The sequence below is a fragment of the Canis lupus genome, chromosome 17 (assembly GCF_048164855.1).
Source record: "Canis lupus baileyi chromosome 17, mCanLup2.hap1, whole genome shotgun sequence".
NCBI classification, from domain to species: Eukaryota; Metazoa; Chordata; class Mammalia; order Carnivora; family Canidae; genus Canis; species Canis lupus.
In genome coordinates, this window is record NC_132854.1 from 15,105,542 (window position 1) to 15,121,278 (window position 15,737).

At 44.7% G+C, this 15,737-nt stretch overlaps 1 protein-coding gene across 2 annotated transcripts in view; it reads right to left on the reverse strand.

Annotated features, from left to right (window-relative positions):
* The window catches only part of DNAJC3 (DnaJ heat shock protein family (Hsp40) member C3), a 92,389-nt gene extending 81,855 nt beyond the window's left edge, over window positions 1-10,534 (reverse strand). Inside the window, exon 1 of one of the 2 annotated variants that reach the window (XM_072782601.1) lies at window positions 10,305-10,534. In XM_072782601.1, coding sequence (XP_072638702.1) covers window positions 10,305-10,386 — 82 coding nt within the window. In that variant the 5' untranslated portion in view covers window positions 10,387-10,534. Of the gene's footprint in view, window positions 1-9,685; window positions 9,788-10,304 lie in introns of those variants that run through there. The other variant, XM_072782602.1, reaches the window with a different exon arrangement.
* Window positions 10,535-15,737: the final 5,203 nt, after the last annotated feature.

The window sequence follows — 15,737 nt, forward strand, 5'->3', positions numbered from 1 at the left end:
TGAACCTAAGTCTAGCAGCAGACAAGAATGCATTTGCAAAGCTCTTCAAACTGTTTGTTATATCAAGCTATTTCAAGACAGACATTCCCCACTGAGAGTCATTGTGGTTTCCTACTTTCACAGTGCCTTTTGGAAGGAAAAAGAGCTCAACATCCCACTGGCTCTCTACCACCTCCTAACAGTGCCCTCAGAGGACCCCTTCTTGGCCACCCATCACGATTATGCATTCCTCTCAGAGCTGCACCAAAACTACATCTAGGAATCAGAGACACCATCAAATTGCCAAATCAACCTGGAGCTCTATGCCTCCTACATCTATCTACCTGTCCTTTTCTTACTACTTTGACCCCAGTGGTGTGACTTTGAGAAACTTTGCCAAATATTTTCTTCACCAATCTCAAGAGGAGAAAGATGCTGAGAAACTCAGAAGTTGCAGAGCAACAAGATGGCCAAATCCCAAATTCTTCAGGATATCAAGAAACCAAATATGGGGGAACCTGGGTGGCTCAGTCGGTTAAGCACCTGCCTTTGGCTCAGGTCATGATCCCAGGGTCCTGAGATCAAGCCCCACATTGGGCTCCCTTCTCTGAGGGGAGCTTGCTTCTCCCTCTCCCTCTCCCTCTGCCTGCTGCTCCTCCTGCTTATGTTCTCTCTCTCTCTCAGTCAAATAAATAAATAAAATCTAAAAAAGAAAGAAGAGAGAAAGAGAGAAAAAAGGAAAGACTGACCAGACTATGGTAACCGGGAGAACTGGCTGAATATAAGGGTGTGCTAGAGTTACACTTGGAAAAAAGCATAAATCTGTCACTACTGGAACTGCACCAACTGGTCATGAACAAAAATGACCCCTACTTATCTGATTTCATTGACATTCATGACCTTGAATAAACAGGTGAAATTCATCAAAGAACGGGGGCCCCAGAACCTGGCATAGCAGAGTTACCTCTCTAATAAGCATATCCTGGGAGACAGGACAACAAGAGCTAAGCCTTAGGGGTTGACTTCCATGGTCACTAAGGCCAGGCATGCGCCTCGGGGTGACCTTTAACTTCTCTGTAAACTGTACCAAAACCCACTTAAAATTATTCCATTTTTACTATTCCTTCCAATAAAAGTAATTTGGTATGCCCTCTACTGTCACCCCAAAAGTTAAATTACTCTTCAAACTCAATTTCTCTCACCTTCTAGGATTAAAAGACATATCCAGCATTTCTGTCCCTTCTGAATAAAACTCTGATCTTTATTATGTCACAATTTTTATCCAATATGATTTCCATTTAAAATAAGTAAATACCACCTCCTCTAAGAAAATTCTCCATGGCCTACCCCAATCATGCAGAAAGAATTCCTTCTGTGCATCTTGGTCCCATTTCCATAACTGACTCTGCCACAGTCTAAGGGTTGTTATGCAGTCTCCTTTCTCCCTGCAAAAGATGGTGTGCCTCCCAACTGGGATCCTCCCTCATCTTCCTCCAAATCCAGCTCCCATGCTGGACCAGAGCAATCCTTCCAAAATGCACTCCTAGGGACGCCTGGGTGGCTCAGCGGTTGAGCATCTGCCTTCAGCTCAGGGCGTGATCCCAGGGTCTGGGATTGAGTCCCACACTGGGCTCCTTGCAGGGAGCCTGCTTCTTCCTCTGCCTATGTTTCTGCTTCTCTCTGTGTGTGTCTCTCATGAATAAATAAAATCTTTTTTAAAAAATGCACTCCTAATAAAAAGTATGCAGTATTTTCACATCAGTGGCTAGATTCAGTCTAAACCCCTTCAGATCTAAAGGCAAATAATACCCTTAATGATCAGATCCCATGATGTGGGTCCAGCCTTATCATCCTTCATTCCTCCACCTCTTACTTTACACTTCTATACCAGAATGAACTAGCTGTACTTCCCTGAATAGACTATGTTCTCAAGCCACATCCCTTTGAACTTGCTGTTCCAAAAGACCTTTCCCGCTTGCCCCCTGGGAAATTTCTACTCCTCCATCAGGATTCTGCCCCCAAATGCTGGCTCCTACGTGAGACCTTCCCTAACTACTGCAGTGAGAGGGTGGGGGAAAGCCCTTTCTATGCTGCTATGACATCTCCACACTCACAAGTACATGACTTCACTTTGCAATATCACCATCTCAATATAATGACCTTCACAGTTTGCTAGCCTCTCACAACACAATACCCCAATCCAGATAAAAAGTTTGAGAGAAAAAAAGAAAAAAAAAAAAAAACATCTTTTCTTCTTTAAATCACCTAATTCAGTACCTTGTGCAAAGTGGACACTCATTATCCAATCTTCCCTCTTACTTAAAAGTATCACAAGTCATCAGAATAACAGAATTGATGTCTGGATCATCTATCTGGTTCCTCCTGTGTGAGCCAGGCTCAACCACCTGAAGGTTTCCCAGGCAGCTGCAGATTTGAAACAATTCTGTCTGCAGAATGTTCAACACAATCCCAGCTGACCAGAGTAACTTCAAGTAGGAATCCCTTCAGACTCCAGGAAGTCTGTTCCTTCACTTGATCTTAGCCAAAAGCCTGACAAGCGATAAGTCTGTTCCTTTTTGTAGTAAAACGAATCTTTTGGATAATGTTCTAAACCACTTTTCATGAATTAGTGAATATTCAAAGAAGAACTAAATTTGAAGCCTGAACAAAAACTTATCCCTAAACAGGTGCCATACTACTACTTCTGTCAGTCCTTAACATCTACCTCTCTGAATTTTCATAAATTTCTATTTTACAAGGGTAATCATTTTATATACACAGCATACGACAAGATACTTAGTGTAAAAGTTAAAAAAAAAAAGAAAAAAGAATAGAATCCAGGATACATATTAACAATTATCAAATCAAACTGATACTACCAAAGATGATTCTTTGAGACATTGATATGTAAAAAGAGAAAATTATTTGCAAATTGTGGCTGTTTTTATAGTATCTCAACCCTATTTTGAGCCATGGTTACTTTTTTCTTCTTCTGCCACATACTAGGAGACAGTGACAAGAGCTATCTCCTACTCTCTAAGAGAGAAAGAAGCAATCAAATGCCATGCCATTTCCTAACCAGTATTAAATAGTAGGTTTCTCCTTAGACAAGCATAGCTATAGTTCAGCAAAATATACAGGAAGTGTAAGAAAAAGGGTACAGTAGCTAAGTCTTTCCATGAAGTTAGTATTAGAATCCATCATATTTTAGAGAGCAAGAAATACAGAATTTTAAGAAATGTGAAATTGAGGGGTTAAAAGTATAATGTGGTGAGAGTCAGAATCAAGAGTCCAAGAACAAGAATGAAAAAGGCAAGAACTAGTGATGAAAGATTCTAAGGTTCAAGCTAAGACCAGGTGATGTCACAGGTAGCAAGCCCAGGGTGGTTATTCAAATTGGAGCAACTTAGAATGTGAGGTAAGAGAGGAACTCCTGACTGGCTCGGTGAGCAGAGTGTCACTCTTGATCCTGGGAGTTGTGGGTTCGAGGCCCATGATGGGTGTAGAGATCACTAAAAATAAAATCTTAAAAAAAAAAATGTGATGGAAGAGGAAAACCCACAGGTCATCCTACAAAGGCACCTGAGGCAAAAATGACAAAATACTATGTAAAAAAATCTGATCTGAATCCAAGAGTCAAGACAGATGGGGCAGAGTCTGAAGTTTCAGAGCAAAAACAGAAAAAGTGGAAATTGGCCACAGAAAGAGCAAAAAGTGCATTATCTTAGCAATTCCATGGTCAACTAAGGACCAATGACAAAACAGTTTCAATATAAATACACTGAGTTGGAAACCCCAAGCATCTCTCTCCAGCCACCATGACCCAAAAAGTGGTTGAGCCACATTGAAAGGAAAAAAGGGCTGAATAGTTGTGTGGTACATCTGAACTAAATGTGTGCATTAAAATGTTCCTAGGTGAATTAGGATAATAATATCTATTGAACTAGGTTTGCTCAATTTCAATGGACATTATTTGCCTTTGCTTCAATTAACTCTGAATGCATAAATGAATTTTATCTTCTAAACTTAGAAAATAATTTTAGAAGAGTCCATGCAAAAAAAAAAAAAAAAAAAAAAAACCAGCTCAGATAGTCAACTTCACTCATCCATTTAAAAAATATTTATTGCACATCTACTTCACGTCACTATGTTTCAAGTACAGAGACAAGAGCTCTTTCCATAAAGCTTATAATCTAGAGAGGACAGGAAAGAAAAATAAATGAGATAATTTAGACAATATGAAGTTTTGTGAAGAAAATTCAGAAAGGTAAACAGAGACTATTAACTGAAGGAAAGAGCCCTTTTTACATAGTGTGTCAGGATAGGCTTCTCCAGGGATCCCTGGGTGGCGCAGCGGTTTGGCGCCTGCCTTTGGCTCAGGGCGCGATCCTGGAGACCCGGGATCGAATCCCACGTCGGGCTCCCGGTGCATGGAGCCTGCTTCTCTCTCTGCCTGTGTCTCTGCCTCTCTCTCTCTCTCTCTCTCTCTCTCTCTCTGTGTGTGTGACTATCGTAAATAAATAAATTAAAAAAAAAAAAAAAAAAAAAAAGGATAGGCTTCTCTGAAATATGAATGTTCATTTGAAGACCTTATGTGCGGGAGCCTAGGTGGCTCAGTCAGTTAAGCATCTCCCTTGGGCCCAGGTCATGATCCCAGGATCATGGTATGGAGCTCTACATTGGGCTCCCTATCCAGTGGGGAGGGTCTGCTTCTCTCTGCCCCTTACCCTCCCCCACCTCCCCACCTCCCCACTCGTGTGTGTGCTCTCATGCGCGCTCTCTCTCTAAATAAATAAAACCTTAAAAAAAAAAAAAAAATGAAGACCTCATTTGAAGCTTTCCAGACTGTGGGAACAGCAAGAATCAGTCAGAAATGAGGTTGGCATTTGGAAGTAAAAGGAGTTGGTGTAGCCGCACCTGGGTGGCTTAGTTGGCTAAGCATTGGACTCTTGATTGAGGTTCAGGTCATGATCTTGGGGTCTTGAGACTTGGGGTCTTGAGACTGAGCCCTGAATCAGGTTTAGCACGGGGTGTGGAGCCTGCTGGAGATTTTCTCTCTTCTTCTCTCTCTGCCCCTCCCACCAACCCCCCACCACCACTTTCTCTCTCTAAAAAAAATAATAATAAAAGAAAAATAAATCAAAAAAAGAAGTTGGCATGGTGAGAGCCTAATGATGAAGGGAAGAGTAAGATGAAAGAGGTGTAAGTAAATAGGAGTCACATAGTAAGAATTTGCAGTTATCAGTGCAGTAATGTGTTAAAGAAAGAACAAAAGATGAGGAAATAGACTATCAACAACTCTTCAAAGTCCTGCTTTTTAGAGAAGCAAAGACACAGTTCAGTAGCAGAAGGGACACATGACATCAAAGAACAGTTTAGGATTGGGATCCCTGGGTGGCGCAGCGGTTTGGCGCCTGCCTTTGGCCCAGGGCGCGGTCCTGGAGACCTGGGATCGAATCCCACGTCGGGCTCCCGGTGCATGGAGCCTGCTTCTCCCTCTGCCTGTGTCTCTGCCTCTCTCTCTCTCTCACTGTGTGCCTATCATAAATAAATAAAAGTTTAAAAAAAAAAAAAAAGGATGGAAACCCTACAGCACTTTGGAGTGCTGATGTCAACAGATCCCACAGAGAGAAACAAAGTGATGACAAGGAAAGAAACAATAAATATAGGAGCAATATTTTCAGAAGATGGGAGGAAATAAAATCCAGGGCATAAGTATAGGAATTGGATTTTGCCAGGAATAGAGAACTTTATCCATTTTAATATAAGAAAAGTAGCAGACAAATATAAACATAGATAGGCTAATGACTTTCATGGAAGAAAGTAAAGGAATCGCCCTGTGGTGGCTTTCGTTTTCTCAAATAAGAACAAAGTCTAAAAAAATGAGGTAAAGAGATGGAGGAAAAGAGGGTTACACTGGAGATTTAAGGAAAGAAAAGGTCTGAAATCCTGATTTCCAGGAAAAGACATACTAGGGAACTGTAGGAATATTGGCAATATTCCTGAAATTGAGGTTATATGCTTACAATGAGACCAGTCAGCAGGGTTGTCTCCATTTTTCTCCACCTATGTTCAACTCTGAGGTACAACAAACAAATTGGCCAAGTTGGGTTTCACAGGTGTCAAACGTTGATAGTTGAGTAAAACAAAAGAATACAGGGGCAAGGAAATTAAAGGGTGTTTGCAATGGAGTGACTATAGGTGGATCATGAAATCCAAACTGAGAAAGGAGGGAAGAGGACATGCATGCTTCCCAAAGCATATCTTAATACCCCCAAGTGGTCTGTAAACTCGATGACAAAATCATGAGTTGTATACTCTGATTATCTCACCAGAAAGCGCTTTAGAGTAAGCCTCTGCTGACTGATTCCCATATACTGGAACTCCAAAAGACACAAACGTATTAGATTTACAAAACAAAAAATAATTTTTCTTTAAAACCAGCTTTCTAAAGATCTTGAAAGAAAAATACCTATGGTTAAAATCTAAAGAGCAGGGCAGCCCCAGTGGCACAGCGGTTTAGTGTCACCTGCAACCAGGGGCATGATCCTGGAGACCCAGGATCGAGTCCCACATCAGGCTCCCTACATGGAGCCCACTTCTCCCTCTGCCTGTGTCTCTGCCTCTGTGTGTGTGTGTGTGTGTGTGTGTGTGCGCGCGCGCGCCTCTATGAATGAATGAATGAATGAATGAATAAATAAATAAATAAATAAATAAATATCTTTAAAATCTAAAAAGCAGGTGACTGGGTTCCCATGATATTTTCATATAAACAAAGATAAACTGCTGGACATTAATCAAAGGAAAACCATGAAAAAAGAAATTAAATTTAACCATAATTAATCCACTTCATATGAGAAGCCTAATAATTCCTGTAGGGAATCCCATCTCAGAGCAACAACCTGTCCCACAGAATCAAAACTACTACATTTCAGGATAACTAGTCAAGTGAACTGGAACTTGTATATTACTAACTACAGCTTATCACATTAAAAGAACTCTAAATGCTATCTGATCATCTGCTAAAATACTTAGTATATATAAATTACTGAGGTATCATTCATTTTCCCTACTTTATTTTTTCTTTCCAAATTTAAATAATGCCAGAAAAAATCCAAGAAAAGACAAAGCACACTTTAAGTAGGTTAGATGAATATAAAAATTATCAATATCATTTATACCTAAAGATTTCCAACTATTCTTTACAATGGCCAAATAAATGGTTTAGTCAAGTCAGTTCAGTGAAATAAAGAAAAACTGGGTCCAGGAAGTATGTTAGGGAAGAAAAAAAGATAAAAGAAGGCCTGGTTCCCAGGCTGTGTTCCTAGTCAAGGCACCAAACAGAACAAATCATTAGCAAAGAATTAAAATAGCTATGTTATCTGTAACATGAGAATACTAGAAACTACTAAAGTTTTCTTTCAGCTCCAAAAATTCTATTCCTAACCTAGTGCTTTGGACTTCTTTCAAAGGCCATTTCTAAAGGGGGTGCTAAAAGATGTAATCTTTCAATTCATAAGACTATTACATAGTTTCTTTCTTTGGATCACAATTAATAGAAAAGCCTAGGGGGGAAAAAAAGATGAATATTTTTAAGTCAGAAAAAAAATAGGCCAACTAAGCTAATTACTGGTGACCCTCTTGTCACATGCAATTTTGTTTCACATTCAATGGCTCACACCTTTCTCCTTCCTTTCCTCTCCCTCTGAACCTCAGACCTACATCCCCCTGGAGGACTCTGAGGTTACTGAAGCCAAACACAACTTATTTTGGAAAACAGGAGCTAACAGTTTGCCAATTTAGGTCAGAGGTTCTTTCTTACTTTTACATTCCCATCACCAAATTTAGTGTCTATTACATGGCAGCCACCTAATTTTACTCCTCTATATGACTTATTAGACCGGTGGTTCTCACCAGTGGTTACTTTTTAGAAATGTGAAATTTCAGGTCCCATCCGGACGTACTGAATCACAAACCCTGCGAGAGGGACCCAGCACTGTTTTAAAGCCCTCCAATTAAGATTCTAATACACACTCAAGTTTGAGAACCACTGTATAAAACATGCCAGAAGGGACGCCTGGGTAGCTCAGCAGTTGAGTGTCTGCCTTCAGCTCAAGGTGTGATCCCAGAGTCCCGGGATCGAGTCCCACATCGAGTTCTTTGTGTGGCGCTCTTTCTGCTTCTCCCTCTGCCTGCGTCTCTCTGCCTCTCTCTCTCTGTGTCATGAATAAATAAAATCTTTAAAACAAAACAACAACATGCCAGGAAATCACCTCATTACTGCCAGTGGTAAACAAAAAAAGTGCTTATTTCTCTCAGCTGCCACCACTTACAAATGCTGGGGCCCTCATGATACTGTCACCCACTTAATCTCTGTCTCCAGCCTGCACACAAGATGAACTTTAAAGCCACGTAAGTGAGTTTAATTTATGGTGCTTGGATTTAACAGTTCTATGACGTCATAGCTAAACTTAAACTCTTGGAGCCTCTGTTCCCTCATCTGTAAAATAGGTACAATTATCACATCTTCCCATGAGTGAGAGATTGCTTATTGAAAGGTGCCTGGCACACAAACCTTTAATCAATTTAAGATCTTTTCCCTTTCTTCCCTACTACCTGTACCAAGTCCCTGCTACTTGATACAGGCAATGTTCCTCAAGAACAGCACTGGCACAGCTGGCACTCCTCTGAGAACTGCCTTCTATACAGAAAAACTAAGGAAGTTTTTTCTTATGGAAAATACTAAAGGAAGGAAATGAAGTACTAAGAATCCCACAGAACAGCAATTGCAAAAAGGTAGTCCAAAAGCTAGCAGGACATGCAGATCCTATAAAAATGTGCACATTACTTAAAAAAAAAAAAGCATTGAAGAGAACACAGGCAACTTTTTCTTGAGTGCTCAAAATAAATTACTAGTAGTAACTGGACAAAGTGTGGGGGGGGGGGAACGGGGGGGGGGGGGGGAGGAGAGTGTCAGGATTAGAAAATGCAAGAGAACTGGAATACTCAACCCATATTAAAGTGGTCCGGGCATCCAAATTTCAATTCCCTAGACTGTCTGGGGGCAATCTAGGCAAATTCTTTGTCAAATACTTTGTCCCAATGTTGTCATGATATATGCTCTGATTTGGGGTTCAAAAAATATGGGGTCACCAGGAGAACACCACCACCAACAATGCCTTGAATGAGCCCTAAAAAGTGGAGTGTATTATAAATGTTTTTTCAGGTTGAGAATTCTGGGGGGGGGGGGGGGGGGAGGTACCATAAAAAAAATTCCCAACTGTGGCTCCTTACTCCCTCCAAATCTAACATTAAAACTCATACCTAAATGTGTGACCCCCTCCCTCGCCCTTCCCATAGGCTTGAAAGTAGATCAGAGCACGAGATCTGTCACTCTACCGGGGTCATCAGGCTGGCAGCACGACTTCCACTGGCACTTTGAGCTTTAATTCTTACTACCCGCCCCCCCCCGGGGGCATCTCAAGATGGGACAGCCCTCTAACTTTTGCTATTCTGTTAAGAGCAGCCAACCATCCAATCTGTAGGACTCTTGCGAAATCGAAGCGTTCCGTACCTTTTAATAAGGGGACCTTTTTTTTTTTTTTTTTTTTTTTTTTTCAGAGAACTCGCAAAAAAGGAAAGCCAGCCCTAAGCCGAAGGGGACACCACGCAGGGGGGAAGTAGTAAAGGACCACAAACTCCGTGCCTCGCCCTCCGGGAGCTGCAACTCCTGCACCGGCTGGTTCACGCCCCGACCCGGCAACCTCGACCCGCCGAACCGAGCCAGGCGGCGGTTACCCAACTCGCGGCAGTCGACGCCGGCCCCGCCGCACGCAGCCGACACGCTCCCCTCCCCCCGCCCGGAACTCCAAAGCGAAAGCAGCCTCCCCTCCCGCCGCCTTCGCCGCCTGCTCCCAGCCACCGCGACCCAGTGCCCCGGCGCCGAGGCGCAGTCCCAGCGGGGCCGGGACCCGACGGCGGCTCGGGGCTCCGCGTCCCCCGACGCGCCGGGAGTCGCCGCGCCGCAGCCCCCCCGCTTCCCCTCGGCCCCGCTCCTCGCTCCGAAGCCGCCCGTCCCAGCGCCTCTCCCCCCCCCCACAAACCCGGAACCGGGCGCCGGCCCCCGCCCAGGGGCGGGCTCAGGCCCAGCCGGGCCGCGCGGTCTCCCCGGCTCCCGCCCAGCCGCCCGGGCCGCCCCGGGACTCGCGCCGGGGGTGGGGGTGGGGGTGGGGCGGGGGCGGGGGCGGGCGCCCGGGACAGCCCCCCCCCCGGCCCCCCGCCCCCCGCCCCCCGCCCCCCGGCCGGGCAGGGCAGCCTGGACTCACCTTCGTACTGCAGGTCCACCAGGACCAGCAGGAAGGGGAACACCGAGCCCAGCCGGCTGGTCACAGAGCCGGGGGCCACCATGTCCGAGGGCGCCCGCGGCGAGGAGGAGACAGGGTGCGGGGCCCAGCAGCCCCGCCGGCGCTCAGGGTGCAGCCGCGCCCGCTCGCCCGCGCGCCCGCCCGCCGTCGGCTCTCGCTCAGGCCTAAGCGGCAGCTGGCGCCCGCGGAGGAAGGCGGCGGGGGGCGGGGGCGGGGGGCGGGGCCCGGGCGACGCTACGCCCCGAGCGCCGCCGCCGTCCAATCGCCTTCCTCCTGGCCGCTCGCCTACTGGGCTCGCCGGGGTCGTGGTCGGCGCTGATAGGCTGCGGGGGCCGCCGCCCCGCCCCGTCTCTGATAGGACAACGTGGAGGCACGAGACGAGGCTGCGTCCGCGGGTCGTGGAGCTGTCAGGGCGCTCCAAACGGCCGCGGCCGGCCCGAGGGAGGCGGCCGCCCAGTCCGCATGCGCAGGCCGCGGGGCCGCCTCGGGCCGCTCCCGGAGCCGTAGGTGAGCGCGGAGGCGGTTCTCCAGGGGGCCGGGTACTGAGGCAGGTGGAGCCGCCCGGGCCGGCGGGAAGGCGGCCCCGCCTGGCCCCGGGAAGCCCGAGCGCCCGGAGCGGAGGTCTCGGAACGGACCGCTCGGCGGCGCGCGGGGCAGAGCGTCTCGCAGCGAGTCCGAGTCCGGCCTCCACGGACGCGGCTGCGCGAGACCCCGCCGGACGCCGGAGCTCGCCGAGGAGACAGACGCACCTTAGTGACCCGAGGCCGAGGACAATGGCTCGGAAGCCTGGGAACGCCGGCCCCGGCCCCATCCCCGGCCCCGGCCAGGGAGCCAGTCTGGACGATTCTGAGAGACAGAAACCGGGGAGCCACAGCAGCCGAGGGAGCGCGGCGCTCTGCGGAGAGTGGCCCACGGCGGCTGCACGCGGGGAACCTGTTGGAATAATGGATCTTGCACGTTGTGCTTATCACAGCTCATCCATCACATGTGGAGCAGCAAGACTGATGAGGCACTTGCACGGGTTACGATTTAGGTTACTCACTCACTCTGGCGTTAGGTTTGTTCCAGGCCGGTTCCTCTGGCGTGCCCGGCGCCATCCGGAGAGCACGGCACCCACCCGTGAGGTTGGAGGCGGAGTAAGGCAGTAATGCTTTAACGCGTTCATTGTCAAGTGCAAACTTCCTAGTTTACGAAGAAGTAGAAAAAGGAGTATGGGGCAGCCCGGGTGGCCCACCGGTGTAGCGCCGCCTTCAGCCCAGGGCGTGATCCTGCAGACCCGGGATCGAGGCCCACGTCGGGCTCCCTGCGTGGAGCCTGCTCCTCCCTCTGCCTGTGTCTCTGCCTCTCTCTGTGTGTGTCTCTCATGAATAAATAAATAAAAGCTTTTTTAAAAATGAGTATGAAAGGAAACATTTCTGTTATATTTGTGATAACCAGAGGAATCTTCGGGCGGTTGGAATAAATTGATAATATTGATGTTTTTGAATTGTTCTACGTCCACCCCCATGTTGATTGCACCTTACTTATAATAGGCAAGACGTGGTGGAAACAATCTAAATGAGTCCATTAACAGATAATTAGATTTACAAAAATGTGGAGCGAGCTCTCACGGACACACCTAGGACAATTATTTAGCCATAAAAAAACCATTGCAACAACATGGATGGACCTTGCAAGCGTTATGCTCAGTGAAATAAGTCAGAGAAAGATAAATACTAAATGACTGCACTTATAGGTGGAATCTAAAAAAACTCGTGGATACGGAGATTGGTGGTTGCCAAAGTAGAGAGTGGGTGAAGGTGGTCAATAGGTTCAAACAATCATTCAGTTATACGTCCTGTGGATATAATGTACAACATGGAGAGTATAGTTAACAATACTGTATTGTGGGCAGACCCGGTGGCTTAGCAGTTTAGCACCGCCTTCAGCCCAGGGCGCGACCCTGGAAACCCAGAAACAAGTCCCACGTCAGGCTCCCTGCATGGAGCCTGCTTCTCCCTCTGCCTGTGTGTCTACCTCTGTGTGTGTGTGTGTGTGTGTGTGTGTGTGTGTGTGTCATGAATAAATAAAGTATTAAAAACCAATACTGTATTGTACATTTGAAAGTTGCTAGGACAGCAAATCTCAAAACTTCTCAAGAAAATTGTAGCTGTATGGTGATGGATATTAACTGAACTTAGAATCATTTTGCAATATGTACATAACTCATTGTACGCCTACAACTAATCCAAAGTTATATGTCAATTATATCTCATTTTAAAAATTTAAAGAGACAAGCCTATGTCTTCTGATTTTAATATATATTAATGATAATACAATATTATGTTTTATATGCAATGGGCAAACTCTTCAGAACAAACTTCCTAAATTAAGTGAAATTCTAATAGTCAATGTCTTTAAAAAGGATTCTTGTGGAATTCTTACAGTAACAGATCGTAAGGGCTTTATTATTATTTTCCAGATCTTATATCTAAAGTATAGATTTATATATCTAAATATCTAGATATCCAGATCTCATATCTAAGTTATATCATTACTTCTAAATCTGAGCATAGAAACAGTTTCATTATGGGTCGCCTGGGTGGCTCAGTAGTTGACTGTCTGCCTTCTGCTAGGGCCTCAGGGTGTCATCCTGGAGTTCAAGTTGAGTCCTACATTGGGCTCCCTGTAGGGAGTCTGCTTCTCCTTCTGCCTATGTCTCTGCCTCTCTCTGTGTGTCTCATGACTAAGTAAATAAAATCTTAAAAAAAAAAAAAAAAGAAAGAAAGAAAAACAATTGCATTAAATGTAAATGTTAAAAACACAACAATTAAAGGACAGATAGGGATCCCTGGGTGGCTCAGCAGTTTAGGGTTTAGCGCTGGCCTTTGGCCCAGGGCAGGATCTTGGAGTCTCGGGATCAAGTTCCGCGTCAGGCCATGGAGCCTGCTTCTTCCTCTGCCTGTGTCTCTGCTTTCTCTCTCTCTCTCTCTCTCTCTCTCTCTATGTCTATCATGAATAAATAAATAAAATCTTTAAAAAAAGGACAGATAATGTCAAAATGGATAATAAAAGAAATAACATTTCTACATGATATGATGAACCTCATATTACGGTTAATTGATTTCAACAAGGATGACAAGACAATTCAATAGGGGCAAAGGTAGTCACTTCAACAAATGAAGCTGAGACAACTAGATAGTCATGTGTAAAAGAATGAAGTTGTACCCTTTCCTTAGACCACACACATCATAGACCAAATTGTAAAATCCAAAACTAAAAAATTCATAGAAGAAAAGAGTAGTAAATCTTCATATTCTTGGGTTATATAAAACCTTCTTAGATAACAACACCAAAAGCATAAGCACAGAGGAAAAATTAAAGTGGATTTTACAAAAATTTTGAATTTGTGTTCCAAGGGACACCATCAAGAAAATGAAAAGACAAACCACAGAATGGGAGGAAAAAAATGCAAATCATATATTTGCTAAAGGACCTATGTCCGGAAAAAATATATATGTATATATACATATATACACATACATACATACCTTTTACAACCCAAGAGTAAAAAGACAATACAATTTAAAAATGAGCAAAGAATCTAAATAGGCATTTTTTCTGAAGAATATATATAAATTACCAATAAGTACATGGAAAGATACTCCATATCATTAGCCATTACAGATACGCAATTCAAAACCACACTGAGGGATCCCTGGGTGGCGCAGCGGTTTGGCGCCTGCCTTTGGCCCAGGGCGCAATCCTGGAGACCCAGGATCGAATCCCACGTCGGGCTCCCGGTGCATGGAGCCTGCTTCTCCCTCTGCCTATGTCTCTGCCTCTCTCTCTCTCTCTCTGTGACTATCATGAATAAAAATTAAAAAAAAAAAAAAACCACACTGAGATGCCGCTTTGTACCCACTTGGATGGCTATAACCAAGATGAGCAACAGCAAGAGTTGAAGATATGGAGAAATAGGAACTCTCACATGTTGCTATTGGGAATCTAAAATGGCAGTTACTTTGAAAATAAACATCAAAATGTTAATAGAGTTACCATATGACCCAGCAATTCCTCTCCAGTTAAGAGACTTGTAAACACATTCACACGAAATCTTGCTACACAGATATTCCAAGCTATTATGTGTTCATAATAGTCAAAATTAGAAACAGTTCAGGTGTCTATCAAGAATGGGTAAACTGTGTTAGATCCATACAATAAAATATTATTTGACTATGAAAAGGGAATAAAGTGCTAATCCATGCTACAACATGAGTGAACTTTGAAGATTATTCTAAATGAAAGAAGCTGGTAACAAAAGGCCACAAATTGTATTCTTCCATTTATGTGAAATGACTGGGATAGGTAAATCCATGCAGACAAGAAGATTAGTGGTATCCTGGAGCTAGAGGTAAGGAAGACTAGGGAGTGACTACTAATGTGAATAGGTTTTCTTTTGTGAGTGATGAAAATATTCTAACGTTAGGTAGTAATATATATGATATATAAATATAAATGAATATGCTAAAAACTTTTTAATTGTGCACTTTAAATGGGTAAAGTATATCAATTATAACTCTGTGCACTTTAAATGGATGAAGTATGGGATCCCTGGGTGGCACAGCGGTTTGGTGCCTGCCTTTGGCCCAGGGCGCAGTCCTAGAGACCCGGGATCGAATCCCACGTTCGGGCTCCCGGTGCATGGAGCCTACTTCTTCCTCTGCCTATGTCTCTGCCTCTCTCTCTCTCTCTCTCTCTCTGTGTGTGACTATCATAAATAAATAATAAAAAAATTTAAATAAATAAATAAATAAATAAATAAATAGGTGAAGTAGCGCAGCCCTGGTGGCGCAGTGGTTTAGTGTTGCCGACGGCCCGGGGTGTGATCCTGGGGACCCGGGATCGAGTCCCACATCGGGCTCCCTGAGTGGAGCCTGCTTCTCCCTCTGCCTGTGTCTCTGTGTCTCTCATGAATAAATAAATAAAATCTTAAAAAATAATAAATGAATGAAGTATATCAATTATAACTCAATAGAGTTCTTTAAAAAAAAAAAAAGTGGGACACCTGGGTGGCTCAGTGGTTGAGTGTCCACCTTTGGCTCAGGGCATGATCCCAGATTCCTAGAATCAAGTCCCACATCAGGCTCTTTTCATGGAGACAGCAGGCTCCCTCTCCTTCTCCTCCCTCTGCTGTGTCTCTGCCTCTCTGTGTCTCTCATGAATAAATAAATAAAATCTTTAAAAAAAAAAAAAGAATGGAGGAGCTCCTGGGTGATTCAGTCAGTTAAGCATCTGCCTTCAGCTCACCTGGGATCTTGCCCCATATCAGGCTCCCTGCTCAGTGGGGAGCCTGTTTCTCCTCCCCCCCCACCCCTCCCCCTACTTGTGTGCTCTCTCTCTCTCTCTCTCTCC